The sequence below is a fragment of the Mastigoproctus giganteus genome, chromosome 6 (genome assembly GCF_048544385.1).
Source record: "Mastigoproctus giganteus isolate SK-2022 chromosome 6, ASM4854438v1, whole genome shotgun sequence".
Classification (NCBI taxonomy): domain Eukaryota; kingdom Metazoa; phylum Arthropoda; class Arachnida; order Uropygi; family Thelyphonidae; genus Mastigoproctus; species Mastigoproctus giganteus.
The window spans coordinates 34,390,973-34,409,953 of record NC_143580.1 but is presented as its reverse complement, the minus strand read 5'-3'; the positions used below and the strand labels follow the sequence as shown (position 1 = coordinate 34,409,953).

The 18,981-nt window shown below is 38.8% G+C and overlaps 1 protein-coding gene across 1 annotated transcript in view; it reads left to right on the top strand.

Annotated features, from left to right (window-relative positions):
- Positions 1–2,078: 2,078 nt before the first annotated feature.
- dap (cyclin-dependent kinase inhibitor dacapo) overlaps positions 2,079–18,981 on the top strand; it is a 28,251-nt gene continuing 11,348 nt past the window's right edge. Inside the window, exons 1-2 of the mRNA XM_090375064.1 lie at positions 2,079–2,626; positions 15,479–15,601. Coding sequence (XP_090231190.1) covers positions 2,155–2,626; positions 15,479–15,582 — 576 coding nt within the window. The 5' untranslated portion in view covers positions 2,079–2,154 and the 3' untranslated portion in view covers positions 15,583–15,601. The remainder of the gene's footprint in view (positions 2,627–15,478; positions 15,602–18,981) is intronic.

The following is an 18,981-nucleotide window of genomic DNA, read 5'->3' as shown; positions in this document are numbered from 1 at the left end:
CAGATTGACTGTTCGTTTGTTATGTAGAATGATGGAAAAACAAATATCATTTATATTTCACATTAGAACCAAATGTTTAAAGACTAATATATCTATACAATATGGTACTATATTGTACTGTGTATTACCCACGCTATTATACAGTCTGTACAGATGAATCCATGCTAATAAAAATTAAAAAGAGGACATATTTAACTACTTAATATATAATTAGAATAAAAACCAATATTTAGTTAGTTTAAACTGAAAATTTCTTTGGATTATTTATTTTTAATGTATTATTTTTAATATTTTTAAAGTATACTACAAAATACGTATCAATGTACGTGTAGAAAACAAGTTAAAATTGTATAAAAGTTACATATTCCAAGATATATAACACATATGTATATCAATAAGTGGTGTCTCGATGCATTTTAATATTCTGTCTATTCATTTAATTTAAGTTTTAATTTCTTACAACATTTAAAAAGTTTTTTTGTCAATTACATTTATGTATATATTTGTTCGTGAGAGGCACGAATAATTTTTTTAATAGTTAGAAAATATAAGATACAAAAATCGAATAAATTTCCAGTTAATCAAATCTGAAAGATTAGATAAATTTCGGTTAAAAATTTAGAAATTAAGAACAGGTGAGGAATGAGAGATTACAGAGAATAAAACGGGTGGAAAGAAAGTGAGGAATAATCAGTGATAATAAAAGATGAGAAGGATTATGATTACCATTTCCAACGGGACTGAAACCACATCTATTCGCCATTACAATGCTATCTAAGCTTATTTCTGAGCACTCTTTTCAACTAGCGCCACCTAGCAGCAAATACGAAAAGTAATCATTACCAGTTTATTTGTAAATTTCCCGAATTAAGCAAAAATGTTCGTCTGGCAGAAAATTATGAAAGTATATAATTGGAAAGTCATAATTAGAATGGTGAAGATTTTCTAAGGAATTCGAAACCAGAGCTGTTGTCTAAATACCCACAATGATTTGAAGGTATGAATAGCCTTACAAAACTAAGATCTTTCTCGATCCTTAACACCAGAGTTTAAAAAGGATCGATTAATTATCAAATCTTTACAACGTTTTGGAGTTGATTACAAAAGGAACAAACTGATTATCATTGGCCTTTTGCTGGAAATCTTCAGTAATCATGTCCGATCAGTTTTGCGTTGAATTTAACATTTATTTCTGTATTTCATCTAACTTTAGTACCTTTTTAAGTTTCATTTCTTACTAACTTCACTCTTTATTCGAAAATAACTTAAATATCAGAATCTGTTATGTGGAACAGGCGAAGCACGCGCGGAAATGTGCCCTCTCTTTGGGGATGAATTTCTCAGTTACGGTTTGCAAAAGCGTTGCAGTTACAGACAGTGTTCTAAAGCAACAGTTATAGCACCTAACCCGAAGATAAACACCCACAAAATAGTAAATGAAACAAAGATAGAGGGAAGAGAAAAAATGGGTGTAATGAAGTGCATCAATCTGTCTCTGTAGTCTCATCGTCCGACTTATTGTGGACAAAGAATCGAAAAATACGCGAATATTTAACACGAAAGCATAGAGGACATGTGAAATGAGGTTCATGATTGAGTTAGGTACATGTTAGGGAAGAAATATTTCAGTGGGAGGGAAATTCCGTAGTGGTTTGGCGATACGTAAGGCCCCTCCAAAATCGCCATTTATGTGGTGTTCACGGGAGTTGGATTTTTGTTGGTACTTTTATTCTCTTAAAATCATTGCGACTAAAGCCTACAGACTCTTTCCACTGATGCATCGGAGACCATTCTGTACCATTTCCAAAATTTCATCGGACCAACGGCCACTGTCTAGTACAGTTAAAGCCAGACATACAGCACGTTGATTGCAGCATTTCCAAAGACGCGTCACCAAAGCCAGTGAGAGTGGCCGGGTTCGCTCCTCGACCAATGGACGAGCAGGCCTTTATCAGTTGGTTGGCTGCCTGCTCGCCCCATGACCTGCGGCACGCGAAACGCAGCAGCGATTGGTGGCTATAAATAACTAGAAGCTGAGCTCCGTGATCGGGACTGGTTTTTGAGCACTGACTGCGGAACTCTAGGTCTACATTCTGTAAACTTTACGGAGTTTGTTATCACTGCGTCCGCGTTTTTAGTGTGTCGACGGTAGAGATGAGTACTGGACATGTAGTTCTCCGAGTGATGATGTCGGATGGGACACGGCTGCAGCCACGATTTGGGCCTGTCGACAGCCCGTCGATAAGGCGGAGGTTATTTGCCGACGAGCCCATTGATCGCGAATCGACTCGGAGGTTCGTGCGGCAGGAAATGGCCCAGATCTCGCTGCAGAGTCGGAAACGATGGAACTTCGATTTCGAAGGGGAAACGCCCCTGGAAGGGAGGTACGAATGGGCTCCAGTAAACAGAAGTGAAATGGTGCACAGGACTTACGCCCTCAGTCGCTTGCCGTTCTGTTCACAGCACTCGGAGTGTGTCAACACAGCAAACGCGTGCCAGCGCGTGAAGTCAGATAGCACCAGTGCATGCACGAAGCCATCGGCCTCGCTTACGATATATCCAGAAAGATGCAATGCTACGAAAGAAGTGGGCGTTTCCAGAGAGAAAATGCAGACAAAAATAACAGGTAAGTTTGCGTTTTCCTTCTACTTCTATCGTTTGCGTGTTTGTGTCCGTAAGGGGGGTACGAAAAGCGTTTTCGCTCCCCATCTAGTCGGTAGCGTGGGTTGTCCCGGGCATTTATGTGCCCGTATGTACCCAGGGATAATATCCGGGCCTTTAAATCCTCGCGAGGTTGCTACAGTCGAGCCCAAAAGCGCTGTTCGTGTCAGTTCTCTATCGCAGATCCTGGTGTCCTCCCCGATAAACCATCCCTCAATACGTTCACTATTGAGTTAATATTTATAGATTGTACCATCTATAGATTGTACCATCTATAAATATATAACCGAAGCTTGATTTTTTGAATCAGAATTCATGGAAAGAACATTTGTGTGCTTGTAGGTCTAATCCCAGTTAAACTACCTATTTTTATTTCATATATTTAATTTCTTTCTTTCTTTTTTTTTTCCAACAGAAGTTGTAAAGACGAAAAGGGTATTGAAAGTGGTGTTTGGTTTACTGTGCGTCCGACGATCATTGTAAAGAATTTCCGTGTGCCGTGTGTCCGAACTTGCTTTTCACAGATTGAACAATAGAAGTGCGGGAATATCCCCACAGGTGGCAGGTACTGTTCTGTTTCCCCCTGCACGGAAGTGTTCACAAAGAGCACGAGTTACACCTGATTAAGTGAAATAAAAAGCGGGTCGGGGGTTGGTTAGATTTCGTGTGCATAGACGGCCGTGTGTTGTGTGTTCTTTCAGCCAACCATTTATACACTCAGTAAGATTGTTTAAGTGTTGCCACCTGGTGGTTGTTAACTGTAACTGCTCTAAATATTGTCCAAAAGTTCCCACTGGTCAACGGTTAACTATTTGAATGAGACCGGATGCGAAAGACAGCCCAACGAGGCTAAGGAGTTATTTCATTACTTATGATTTAAAATTTTTCCAATCATGGAAATATTAAATACGCTATAAATGACCAAAAAGAAATTATTTATCCTTTTAAAATGATAAATCAATTTTTCTGCAGACGAACCCCCTTCGTCTGCAGAAAAAGTTCGTCTGCTGTATATAATTATGTTTTTAAATTTTTAAATAAAACCAGGTTTAGAATATTCTACAAATGTAATTTAAGTTATTTCTAGAATAAAACGCCCTCTATTGATCTTCTATATTCAGACTCAATTATAGCAATTCAAAATAGAGGGAGTCATTGCAGTCACGTAATGTGCAATATGGCAGCTATAAAACCATAAAAATGGAAGAAATTGCGTTGTAAAAAAAAAGAAAAAAAGTCCCCACTAAAGGAGGGGAAAGAAAATCAGCGGTTCGGTTTTATGGGGTGCCGATAAATACCCTGGGACCAACCCATGTGGGGAAGTTCAGAAAGAAATTACATCGGTGGGTGGATAGGACCAAAAAAAAAAAAAAAATGGCTTTTAAAAAAAAAAAATGAAAGAAAAAAAACTTCTACCCGGAAGGGTATAAATGTAAAAACCAAATTTCACTGATTAAAATCACTTACCTGACATATTTTGCTTTTCTATTATTCTATTGCACCTGCAACTCATCAAATATTAATTAATATGGCAACACTTACTGCGTTCAAAAAAAAAAAAAAAAAATATTATTATTATTATTCTCCGCAAGAAACGAATTATCTGGTTGTATCGGTACCCTGTAGTTACACTTCACCACTAGAAAACACCTGTACGAAGCCCCCTTAATTGACACCACCTTTACTCTATGCCGCCTACCGACTGATCGATCCGTCCAATGCATCTCACCGCACTCCCAAGCTCGCGCCACAAAAAGTCGGTTACGTTACGTTTCAAATTGTTAACGGACATTCGGCCGTTGGCGTTAGCTAGCGTCGGGACGCTGGAAAGTGGAGCCATCGTGGACTGTTCCATTGCTCTGTAGGGGTGGTGGTACTCGTTTTTCTCTTTGGTTGATGGGTTCCAAATCGACTGTTTGCCGTTCGTTTTGAAAATTTAGGGGGCGTTTTCCACTGGCAAAGACTCTAAACCATAGAGGAGGATGTTTTGTGTGGGTGTATTCATATTAATCGACTGATTAATTAATCTGGATACGTTAGTGATTTTAGAATGATTTTTAAGTCGAATTTTGAAAAATATTGATCACCGGGACTTGTATAATGACGTAAGAGCAATGGAGACGGAATTATTGTTTTTTTTTTAGTGTTATTGAGGTCATTAATATTCGTATATCTACAGGGGATGATCGTATCGAGGTAGAATTAAAAAATCACAATTATTATCTGCGATTATTTTAAAGCATTTAATATTATATGTGTGGTAACTTCTAAAAATGTTTTCATTGAGAAATTGCTCAGAATTTTTGACTTTATCTCAAGATCTTAGAGGCTTCTTAGGAATAACACTTTGGTAGGTGTTCCAGGAGTGTATAAAGTTGCACAATCAGATGGTCATCGTAACTGTTATGGATTTTGTCTTTTACGCTACAGTCTTCGTATCACAAGTTGCGAAAGCGTCACTGTATATGCAAGTCATATTATTGATATCGTGTGGCAGCAGGGGCATCACACCATGCTGCTAAAGCTTTAGAGAACACTTTTGCATTGTATTATAAGAAATTGTACTCATCTTGCCTGTTACACCTCAAATTGGCTCTTAAAAACGAACTTGACTTCTCTAGTTTAGCGCTATTACGTATTGTTTCTCCACCCACATTTCAGAAATAGGTGAAAAATTCTGTTAAATAGTTTATGTAATAAGCCATTAAGCATTTTGTTATTGGAAAACCCTTTTCAACAACAGCAAAATGTCCAACCGATATTTTACAAAAACAAAATATAAAGTAAATTATTATTTTAAGTGACATTTGCAAGGTCCTCATTTGGTGTTTATTTAGGCTTATCGACTGAATGCGGATTATCCTTGTACACACTGTCCCGTAAGAAATAACTTAGATCAAAATTTGGTGAGTATGATGGGCAAATTCGTCTCACTCAAAAGGGTCCAGGATACCAATTCAAGATGATCGTGTCATGAAAATGCTCTCTAAAGAAATCAAAAGCCACATTTTGCTATGAGGGCTTGCTCCATCTTGTTTGGGAAAATGTTCCTTGCATTTTCACTCCACTTGTATGTCTTGAAAATGCAGAATGTGGTCTTGCAAATAACGGTTAACATCCACAGGCTTCTTTTTAACCAGCCTATTAATTGAACTGCTTGGTAACAAACTAATATAATAAGTAATCAACTCCGAAGTTTACCTATTTCGCAACGCCAAATTATTGCTGCAAGTTAAATATTCAGTTTTGATGACCTTGTGCTTAATCGACGACTGTCTAACTGGGGCGCACCTAAGGCAGAGGGGGGTTTTCTTCAGCCATTCTCTAGACGATCAGAACGGAAAAAAAAAACAATACAAACAAACAGCAGCCACTCTAATCCTCTCCTCCAAAGAAAAATCCTGGGTGCGCCACTGCTGTCATAATAAACACAGAAAACACCATCTGCTCTCAACCATTGATCCATATCTATTACTTGAATCAAAAACATAAAAGTTTAATTAGACTGTGTCATCGCCGCATTTAAGATAACTTCGGTCAGGCTGATTGCACGAAGAGCATTAGATATACATTGATTTAAGATTTCGCTAAAATGTTAAGGTTTACAAACTGTCAGTTAAGGCTTGCAAATCTCATATATCGTAATATGAATAAAACATGATCTCCATGGTATGATTGTGACTACTGTCACACTGTTTTCAAAACAGTATTAAACCTGGTTCTGTTTAAACCGAAATGCTAACTGAGTGTAACTTATGGGAGTTCGAGGGTGGAGAGGGGTTAGTAATTGGGTATCACACAATCTGGGACTTTGTGTTTGACCGATTTCGGAGGAGGACAACTATATGGAAATTCGAAAGTTGAATCACTAAGCAGTTGGCAGCGTATTTTGGCAAAAAGAGCCCTCAAAATGGGCAAATGTGCTATTAGACAAAATCTCCGCTACAGCTTCAGAAAGATTATTTAGGGGTCCAACAGAGAGAGAGACTGTCAGCATTTTATAGGAATGGTTTCCTTGGACGAGCTGTGGGATACAAACCCATGATTTCAAAAACCAATGTTCGCTTACAATGCCAATAGTGCAGTGCTCGTAGAAACTGTATGAATCACTGTATACGTTGTTGTTTCAATTAGATTTGAACAGCGTGTACCATTCCAATAGCAAGATAAAGTGGTGGAAGTGCGATGGTGTGGGGATTTCTTTTTAATAGTATTACATTGGACACCGTCTTTTGTAGACGGTACAATAAATAAATTGTTCTACCAATCTAAACAATGCTACCTCGATGGAATTTTACAGTGAAGAACCATAGACGTTTTAGCAGAATAGTGTCCTCTTCCGTAAAGTGCAAGTAGGATGACCTAGTTTGAAGAGAATAGTGTGCTACCCCTGAAAGAAACGTGTCAGAGACCGATCATAACCTCGCTGAGCATCTGGGTAGGATGGCCTGGAGAGCCGTGTTGCGTTAAAATTTTCTGCTTGTGGAATGGAAAAATAGCTATTTTTCAAAAATTTGAGGAAAAGTACGCCATGTAAGTCATCTGTTATACTAAAGGCCAGAGGTTTGATTTCGCCATATTAAAATGGCGATATCTTTTCGTGTCCTAATACTTTTCATAACATGGTGTACTGTATTACTGTCAGTTAATGTTACGTCACATTGGAAAGTTCGTAGTTTAAGTTCTGTCGATGATGTGGGAATCCAATTCCACCTATCATTAATTAAATTTCTACCAATGTAGGAATCCAGTTCGGGCCATCATCGACAGATTTATAAATTTTCGCTCTAGGCAAAATATCCATACATCTAGACATTAAATTTTAAATCTAGATAGTAAATACCAGAAAAAATAAACAGTAATTTGATGATATTTTTTAATTTTAAAAATGGTATAATGATTGCACCATGTGCTATAGTTTAAAACAACGATTTACCACGGTTTCGAAAGATAATCTAATTTACGCAATGGAACCTTGGCCTGGAGGCTTTACAGATCCTGGATCATTGTCCTGTTTGCCTAAGCCACAAATTCGCCATGACTGTTATTTAAATCGGTGATGGGTTAATCAGTATCCTGAGGTTGAAGGTTCCTCCGCAGTGGATTTTATTTATATTTTCGTCCGAGTGCAGATGAAACAACCTTAGAACATATGCAATATAGAAATGTAGTTATTATAACTGTTCTACTTAAGTGTCTTAGGATTAAACTTTTATATTGCTGTTTTTATCCGATAATAGCTCCTGGCATCGAAACCTTTTAAATTCCATTGATAACGTTGATATCAATCAAATAAAAGTTTTATTTGGTCCCCTCTTACCATTGTTTCCAGGCATCTGTTCCATAGATCCAAGAATAAAAGATGTCTCTGATGGTATGTGTTTCCTCGGCAAAAGGATTGAGGAGACAATCTTCCACAAAAGGACGAGAACTTTAGATCTATGAAGTGGCGGTGGATCATATTTATAAAATTCTATACAATGTATGAAGATTTGTGTCAGTTAAGATTTATTATCTATGTGATTAAACTTCGAATTTCAGGTGGACTCATGAATTTTTATTATTAGTTTTGAGGTAAACATCTTTGTTCCCTTCGACTGGAGAAGTACTGTACCATTGTCTCCCCCCAGTCTGTGGCCGGGGGAGACAAAATGATGATGGGAAATTATAGACCAGTGAGTTTAACTTCTGTGATTCGCAAGATTATGGAATGTATAATTAAAGACAGATGGACATGGTCATTTATTATACCTTGTATAGGGCTGTTCCTGAAGGTTAGTTCAACTAACACCGTGGTTTTCTTTGATGAATCAAAGCTCTGTAAAAGCAATACAGGACCATCTCGAACAATATAGATACTTATTATTATTTGAGACACCCTATAGAGTTGGATTCGTGGGTTTAGAAAAGCTGAGGCATTTAAGGCCACTAAAGGTCAATATATATCATGTCTGTAAATCGTGGATATATGGCGGTCCTCTCTTCTCGGGATGAAAAATCCGAGTCCCCGGGGTAGGGGAAATGCAACCATTCGGTCGAGACAAGCTGATCTGATTACAAACTAATTATCGTTTATACTCTCCTGTTCGCGTGCTTGCGAAGACAATCTTAATCAGTATCGATCACATTAGAAAATCCTAAAGAACTATATAAGAAACTTAAATTGGATTGGTTGGCATATAAAACAAACAAAAAAAATGAAAAATCATTGTAAAGGCATTTCTATTTCATCGTTTCTATATATTGAACAATTAGAAGATTATATTGGATTTCCCCAAAGACCAAATTCTTTATACTAAAATTGGTTTTGGGGAAGGGGATCTGATATAATTTTCTTTTAGGGATTCAAGAAAAACAAAAGTGATATTGTTGTTGGTTATGGAGCCGGGGGAGGGGGGGTGGAGAATCGGTCACCTTGGTCCTCCTGGTCGAAATCCGTAAGCACAAGTTTTAGTGTCATTAAGGGGGGGGGGGAGACAACAAAAGGCAAAACCTTCAATACAGTCAGGCCTAAGGAGATTTACAATGGAAAATAAATAAACAAACAAAATGCATCATCCTTGAATATTCAACAGTCACAAGTTATATATCTTCAATTCCAGATAGTACATCCTTAGGCCATGTCACTGGTACCAGTAACAAACCAGTCAATACTATTACGACATCAGAAAAAAAGATCTATTTTTCTAATTCTGTTCAACACGGGAACCATCTTGGATGCAAAACAGAGAAAAAATTCTATAAGGGCCACTCGGGATGACCGCATTTACACATGTGTATAAGGTCAATAATTTGTGTGTTCTCCGGTCGTTTTAGTGGACAAAAAAAACTAAGAGTTTCTGGTGGAGGGAACATTGCTAACTCGGCCACGGAGTGAGGGGGGAAAAAAAAAAAGCCCATAAAAGTTCCTGGCGTGGGGAGGACGATGATTATAACCACTCTACTACTCGCCAGAACTCATCTTGGGTGTTCCCTTCCATTGTACTAACACTGAATTAATTTTCAACTGCTCACATAATTAGTGTCTGGAAAACGCAGGAGGAAGTTCAACTTGTAACTTAATCACTTCAGTAAGCTATCAGAGATTATAGCCATGTCCAATTTACACACTCAAAATACTTTAAACTAAAGTTGTCGATCACTAAGAGCAAAGGAATAACTTACGGTCCACAGAAATTTAACCGAATCTGAAGAATATTCACCAGATACATTTGAACATTCAAGCTATCAAAAGATAAAATTTTCACGTATTGAGATTTTATTAAATTCAGAGACAAATCAAAATTAACTAAATATTCCAGAAATTTTCTGTCTGCTGGAATCTTATGCAAATTTAATATATCAAATACATTCTTAATTCATTATCTTAATTAATGTCCTGTCTAATTAAAATTAAACGTCAAATGAACCCTGAAGTCCTAACTTCTGGACAAGATCAATGGTTGTGACAGTAGGTGTGGACTGATGCGTTGTCGTGAAGCAGCAACACGCCTTTGCTGAGCCTCCCTTTTCCTTAATTTCCTCATGTAATTGCTTCAGTATTTTGCTGCAGTAATGTGGATTGATGGTGTACCCTTCTCCATCTCATCCCAGAAAACAGACAGCAACACCTTCCCTTCAGATGGTTGTACTCTGACATTTTTTGGGAGTTGGTGATGATGGATGTTTCTATTGTTTTGAAACCAGTTTTGTTTCTGGTTTAAAGAGATGTACCCACGATTCATCCGTATTCACAAATCGGAAAAAAACAGGTCAGGATCGTTGTCACACGTGGCGATCAATTCAGCAGAGCAGGCCTGCCTATTTTCTTTCTGAAGACATGTCAGCAAGCGAGGAATCCGTCGTGCTGAGGCCTTATTCATATTTAAATCATTATGAAATGTGCTCTCCACTGATCCATATAGCTTATTCCAGCCTCAGCAACTATCTGTTTAATTGTTATCCAGCGGTCATTGAGGATCAGCTGTTCGGTTTTCTCCACGGAGCCATCCACATATCGCACTGCGTGCGATATGTGGATGGCTGCCCACTTCTTTCCTCATCATGGACATTCTCCTGCCCTTATTTGAACTATCTCTGCCAATGTTTTACAATGTCATTCGATGAACAGATATTCCCATACAAAACTAATTTGATAATGGATTGATATTCAACTTTATCCATAATAACACTCTCTCACACCATTCACCTCTGTAACAAAAGAGACATTAAGAGTTAGAGCCATGGAACTTCTGGCATATATTACTAGATAAACAAGAAATATAGTCAATAAAACATGACTTTTCCGGAATACACAGAAGGTCGGGGGAAAACTTGTTGATACCCCCTTGTTATATGTCAGAACCATTGAAAATGAAATGACTGTTTCATTATGTTGTACCGTCACGAGTAGGGCTTATCATTTTCCTGTTCTTTCATCATCCCGGTACATGGAACTGGATGTAGTGCACGACTGAGCGCACTCGTTGATAAGGAATCATAGTGATCAATATCCAAATAACTTCTTTGCAAGAGTGCAATGATGATTGTTTTGAAGTACTGTAATACTAATGCAAGTCGTGAAGGTGGAAGATGCTCCAGAGTCAACTAAACATACATCTCTATAACAATGTAAATGCTATTTATTTAAAGTGCTACAGTACCAAGGCAACTCCTGTTGAAGATGCCAAGTGACATAACAGTGATCTCGCTGGTGCAGATGGACTAGTATATTGTTCGTTTGGTGCAGAATCTGTGCCAAACGAATACTGTGAAACAGTTTCCCGAATAATAAAAAAAGAAACAGAAATTATCAATCCAATAATAGCAGCCGATAAAAATCCACTTAGCAATTTTTGTTCGTTTTATTTTTAATGTCAAAGAAATATTCCTTTCAGGAGAATCATGGGACTGTTCAAAATAAGTAATACATCGTCAACTGCTCAAAGCTTATTAAACACTTTAATTACATGCCTTTAAATTCAAATACTGTAATTTTAAATATTTTTATTTGTACAGTTTATAGGATCTGTGATTTAGTACGTTTATGTATGCATTTCATTTTAGTTCTTCTGCTTCTCATACAGTCTCTTTATCTGTCTTTTGGCGCCTTTCTAAAAAAAGTGCTACTAAAAACACAGACGATCGGAAAGAGAGAAAGAGAGATTGACTGTCGTAACGAAATGTCAGAGGTGGCGAGCCCACTGTAAGGACAGACAGCTCGTGAAAGCACTTGAGGTCAATCGAGGCCCGTAGGAGGCAAACCCCGTTGATGGCATGGATCTCCCCTCTAGGGGGACGTGTTTGGACGTGCCCAGGTGCTTGAGCCATTATGTCCTTGTTCGTGATTACCCCTGCCTCTTTCTCCGCCCAGCAGTCCGATGACGTCACTGTTGTTTGCAAGCCGCATCGTAGTAGACAAGCCACACGTCCGATAAAGACGCTCACAACCGCTTGTGATTTATTAGTCCAGTCTGGTCACGGGAGCGCTGTGCACAGTAGAGAGTTAAAATCAGATAATTACTGTTTGAAATACAAGACTAAGCGTAGGGCCAAGAAATGTCACTTATAAGACATTGGGCTTATGTTTCCATTATGTTTACACACACGCGCACCACTATGGAGAACCCTCCAACAGTTCATTATACAAATTACCTTTCAAATATTTGTAAAGTTGCACATAATTGCGATAGAAAATTTCTTACCATTCCAGGAGTCCTTTTATATTAAGATCATTTAGAAAATAGTGAACTGGATTGCAGTGTTTGAAAGAAGGAAAAGTTTATCTTCATTATGAAAGGGCCCTTTTAGTCAATGCATTACATTTCAGGCTCATTAACAAATAATAATAATAATAATCGACAAATCGTTCTAACAAAGCGAAATATAAAATTTAATGAAAAGCCATCCAGTAGGAGTCAAGTTATTACATGCGGACGGACATACGGCTTGGCGAAGGCAATAGACGTATTACACATGTATATTTTAATGCGCCTAAAAAGAAATATAATTGTATTTATATATATATTACATTTTATATATAATATAATTTTAAAATAGTTAATTACAAATCTTTTAAACACCATTTTATATTTTTAGCACTCATTCAAAAAGCGCATAATTTTTAATTAAATAATTCAAATCTGTTTCTTGACTTTCGAAAGCGAACAAGGAAGCCTTCTATTAAAAGCGTTTATAAACGTTGTGGAGAACTCGCTATGCGGGTACCACCATGGTCACCAGCGTGCCACAGGAGGTCTGACGTGGATGGCACGCGACTTCGTGTCGTGAGGGCAGTTAAGAATGGCGGCTTTGTCCCAGCAGGTGCGTCTATTTGCTAGCCACATCTCCATTTCATTGTGTCGGGGACATGCTTTAAATTCCACGCTTGACTCACAGAGCCTTAAAAAAATACGAATTAATTAGCCAAAAACAGAGAACGCGAGTCACCTTGTGTAGGAACCAAAACCTGTTCGGGTCAGCTTGATAACTGGACACCCAGACGTTGGCTAATGGTACATTGCGGTACTGACGTGCTTGAAAATGAATCCTGTCTTCAGCGATCTCAGTGATAAGCTTCCTTTGTGTTTGAGGGACAAATAAACTTATCCCCCAAAAAGGTTACGTATTATTCAACAGAAATTTCACATATTTCTGTATGGAAACAATGAGCTATTTGTGGTGACAAAACACGTGATCAACATACCTTTCAACTTGGATAAGATTACGGCACGTTTGTCCCCACTTCGTGTTATTAATGAGAGGAAATTCTCCACACGCGTCCATTGTTATAAAGGGCACATCGCCTTCTGGACCATTTATGGAGTTGTTACCGTAATCCTACAAACAATAGGTTATCCCTTAAGTGAGCTAAACTCCAGGTATCAAGATGTTGTTTGAGGCATCGCGAAGGATTTATGAAATGATAGTTGAATGAGTTCCACCAAATTGCAAAGAGAAAAGAAGGAAACAGATTTCGGAGTGTACCGATATTGCGAAGGTCTCTGCCTGAAACAGGGGCCGGCAACCTCTTCCACCATAAGCTACTTTACACAATTTTTGATAAGCACATCCTTTCCCATCTTAAATAAAAATCTTGTAGAATTGTAATAGATTTTTATATTTATGTACGGTGAAGAAATATTATTATTATTTTTTTTTTAATGAGGGTAGTGTGGTGAGTAGAGAACAAGATGTATATAAAGCTTCAGAAGGTCCGGGAAAATCACAAGGTGAAATAAACGCTTTTGTTATATACCGTATTTTTCGGACTATAAGACGCACCTCCGTTTTAAAGGCGAATTTCGGGAAAAAAAATTTTGTTGCATACATCTGAAACGCAGATTTACAGATTCTTAATTAACAAAATGTCAGTGCAGAACGAATTATTTATTCGTAGAATCCCAAAAATCCGTTATTGTCACTCTCGCCATTACCGATGTTATGATCTGAACTCTTTTCTTCAAAGAGAGCGTTATCTTCAGTGTCATTAAGGAAATTGTTTATTCCACATTTGTTGAAAAATTTTTAAAAGAAAGTAGGGTTTTATTGCGATTATATTGCTTGGGAATAAATTACGATTTCTCGTGATAGATCCATACGTCTTTACTCATAAAAAAAAAAAAAAAAAAAAAAAAGAGAGAGAGAAAGAGAGAAGTCGTTGCATGCGCCTCTTATACCTTCAGACCATGAGATTTTAGACAATATTTTCGGAATAAAAGAAAAAAAAAAGGTGCTTCTTATGGTCCGGTAAATACGGTATTTTATTTTATTTATAAAACATGCCTGTTATATGTGTAACTATTGAATCTCACGATGTGTATTTGAGTCTTATAATATTTTTGCCATCTTTCGTCAGTTTTAGCTACATACATTTAATGCTGTTTTCTAACTGCTTGGCATTTTCGCTTTTTTTTTTATAGGAGAAACAGGTTTGCCAATGGCACGTGCGTGTCTCATTCCCTAGTTACATTTTCTCCCTTTTTTGCGCCTGCTTTTTTTCATAAGCAGGTGTAATAGCGAACACCTGCTCCCATGATGTATATGCAGCCCTAGAACTGAGTATACGTTAGGAGAAAATGATAGAGTGATGGTTGGTGTGTTTTCTTAGAAATAAAACAGTTTTTGACCTTGTTTCTTGTAATAAGAGGGCATTTTCGGGTACATCTAGAATTAATAAGAAATTTTAGTTGGAAATCGAAGGATCCAATGCAGTAGTAGCGACTCAATGTAGACATCTATGGATTTTATGAATGTCCCTCTTATATTGAAGCGGTTTCTTCCGGCGTTGGAAATATCTTATACAACCCCCCCCCCCCCCCACACACACACACACTTCCCCTTTCGTGTACAGCAGATGTGTGTGCATGCTGGATCCCTAAATTAAACTCCCCAGAACATCAAGTAGTTGAAGAACTGTAGAAATAATGGAAGCATACAGTGGGATTGAGCTCCAGGGCTTTCATGACGATAAACAGGGGTCTGCTAACGCTTAAGATATTTTAGCACGTTCGCGGGGACGGTGTGTGGGGTCGTCAAGTGGGTTTCGAGTACCAGGAAAAATGTCGTCGAAGCCAGGTGGCAAAACGGTAGTCCGGCTTATCTGGCAGTCGAGAAAAAGTTGAAGTAGGTGCCATTTATCTCGTACGAAGTCGTATTTGGGGCCGGCGAAGTTCCGGAGTGCACCAGACAAAAACAGTCTGGTGTTCTGGAACTTCTTATTGATGCTGACACGGGTGAGATTTTTTTTTTTTTTTTTAGCGTTATATATTACAGATTATTTCTGTTGGTTGTGGTAAATATTTTAAACCGAGTTTAATCCTATTTTTTTTTATTTCAGACTTCATGAAGAAACGAAAACGAAGTGCAATGATTTCATCAAAGATCTCGGCTACTCTTGATTCACCAAAGAGCAAGGTTCAGCGGACGCCAGCATCCTCATAATAGTCCGTCCGTACACAAGGTAAATGCAGTTAATGGAATATTTACAATGTTTGCTGGATCACTTGACGATTTTTTATTTTATTTTATTTTTTGTGTGTGATCAGGATGCCAGTGCAACAGAGGTATGACTTCATTCGTGATGTGGTGCGATGGGCAACCATATCGAAAAGTAATGCAGCAATATTCTTTCATCAACGGGGGGGGGGGCTCAAAAAAATTGTATTCACCCTGTAATTGTGATAGAAAGATTATTTTTTTTGTTGTTGTTTGTTACTTTGAAATTCTGGACTGGATGGTGGTGAAGGGGCTCCCATAGAAGGTGGTCCACCATACATATCATCATCATCACTATCATCATCTTTTGGAAGATCCTGCCTGCTCGACGGCTCCTCTTGTGCATCGGCTTGATTATCTACCGAACTTGATTCAAGTGGCACATGTTCCAATGGAGCATCATCATCAAACAAACGTGTTGGCTCAAACAGACCTCCAGTCTCTCCATCTAAAAGACCTTCACCAACAGCACCACCAAAGCCATCATCTTTTAGTGGAGCATCAAGATCTTTACTAGTTGTTCCAGAGTTATTTGTACTATTCTGTAATAAGTCATTAGATTTATCTCCAGATTTATCTTCACCCAACAAAAGACTAGCATGAAATGTCTATAGCAACCACTTTTTTTTCCCTTGCAGCGCTGAATGAAATGTCACAATGATAAGGTGGAGTACAGATCAGTGATTTGGTTCTTCCCTCTGCAAGGGATATACCCAAAACAATCCACAAAGAAATGGTTGCTGTTTATGACTGGCCAGGTTACAGTCTTGTTGAACCTAGGTATAAACAATTCAAATGTGGAAGAATGCATGATGAAAAAATCTCGGGACGCCAAGCAACTGCTGTATCAGAAGAGAGTGTTGCAAAAATTGAGGCATTAATCCTGGAAGATTAATGCCTTAAGTTCTTTGTTACCCACATTCGTGGGTAACAAAGAACTAGCTGCAAAGCTCCAAATTAGTATAGGGCCTGTGGTTGATTCGATTTTCGTTTTTTTATGACGCAAAAACATGGGGTCTGTGGAGAACATCGTCTATCAAATGAGTAAAGTGTCTGCTAGATGGATTCCCAGACTTCTGACTCCTTCCAGAAGGAAAGGGCACAATGTAGATATGAAATGTCGATGTGACAGGAAAACAAGAGGAGGTTTTTTCCCGTGTAATCACCATGGAAGGAATTTGGATTGATCACTATGATCTTGAAATTAAACAAATGTCAAAACAGTGTAAGCGCGTAGAATCACCACCCGCCAAAAACTCAAAGGTGCAACCAAATGCTGGCAAGGTGATGCAGTCAGTTTTTTGGGATCAGCATGGCATAATACTAACAGAGTACCATCAAAGGGACTGTACTATGATTATTTCAACCTCAGCATAAAGCTACATGCTGCTATAAAAGAAAAAAAGATGGGGAAAACTGTCAAAAGGTGTGCGCCTGCTTCACAATGCCTCTGCGCATTCCTCGCATATTGCAATGAAGTGTGCCCACGAATGTGGGTTTGAAATATTGCCGGATCCTGCTTATTCCCCTGACATTGCAACCTCGATTTCTTCCTCTTTCCTGCCGAAGTCCTTTCTTTGTGGAAAATACTTTGCTGATGATGATGAGTCGTGATTTGAAGGACAGTCAGAGGACTTCTACAAAACTGGCTTGCACTTCTGGGTGAATACAAATCTTTTTGAACCGTCCCCCTCGTATTTGTCGTTTAATTGATTAAACCTTTACACAAAGACAACAATTACCTTACTTTTCAAACAGCCCTCATATTACTGATACTGTTTGAGAGAGCAGGTAGAATTCTTTTCGCTTTATATACACCAATAATCATCGCATCATCAATAGGAGATAAGATCGACAAATTCTTGACTTATTTAATAAATTTATTGTAGCGTTAAAATAGAATTAAAATCGTTATTAATATTACACGCAGATAGGGTTGGCACCTCTGCGATTTTTCTCTCTAATTTCTTTCTACACACAGTGCCATAGCAATAGAAACGTTGCTGCTTCCAACAACTGTTCACGTCTCGATATTTAAGTTACGGTAACCTATTTCAGCAAAATCGGTATTAAGGAAGTCTTCGGGCCAGACCCACCCCGAGATATACAAGCCCTGACAGAGTGCAGCTGTTGTTGTTGTTGCTTAGTAACTGCAGCAGCTGGCAGGTGTACGCGAAACCGCCGTATGGGGGCGCAGGTGGATCTTGTCTCGTGTGATGGAGAAGCCTTGTAAGTATTTCGGAGGGAGGGAAGGCGAGAAACCCCAGGAAGACAAGGTCAGTCAAACAGCACGTGTAGTGTCAGGTATCGGAGAGACAGACGGAATAAACCTTTAATTTGAATAGGATGGCATTTCGATGTGAGTTGACACCGACTTCATCGTCAGGGGATCTGCAAGCATCTTCGGTTGATGTGACCTTGAGTTGCGAGCATCCTCCCGTTCAAGGTCATAGTCCTGTGTCCTGCACGGTGCGGGTTCGGTGACGTGTACTGTGGCGCGGTGTAATGATTTCAACGTAAACAAGATCTCTTCATTTAAAACGGACTTCTGGGTGGAGCAGCGCACGAAGAATTCGTCTTTCTCTCTCTCCTAAGCTATGACACGAAAGTTCCACTTCTTCGTACTTTTGTTTGGAAATGTAGAAAAATATAAACCTCTGTTTAAAAAGAAATCGCTGATGGCATGACCGTTGTTGTTCATATAGGGGCAAGGTGAGCTTGCACTTACCAAGGTTACCACATCACGTATTGGGTGCAGATTTCAACCAGCCTTGCGAACTGGATCCTTGTTTACTCCAAAGGACGAAAAGTAATTTAAGGGGAAACACTTCCCCGTGGCTTATGCCATGACAGGAAGTACAGGAGATTTAGGTGGAGATCTACGCACCTCGTTGCCTTGGCAACCCTACGCGTAGCGTTGGAATGGTGATTGCTAATAGCACCAAAAAAAAAGGGACCAGGACGACGCGAAGAGCCGTAAAGAAATCCGACTTGGTTACGGTGAGTTGAGCGACCGCAGTGCTTTAGGGTAACGAAGACGTTAAGAGGGGGAGATAGAAAGGGGACTGCCCTTAAGGGACGGGGGGTAGTAATAGTGCCATGTGTCAGGCGTACGGCGACAGAGGAAACCCCTCAATTTCGCACAGGAAATCTGTTGAATTTACCTGGCAGGTGAACGTTTCTTGTCCGATCTCGGGTGGTGGTCAGGTCAGGAAACTGAGGTCACACACCGGTGAACGTTCATAGCGTTCTGCACACCCCTGCTTCCAACGGTTATGGGCTTTTAAGGAATACAGCGTCCAGAGATTTCTGTAGAACAAATGGTTGTTGCACCTGAAACCTTTG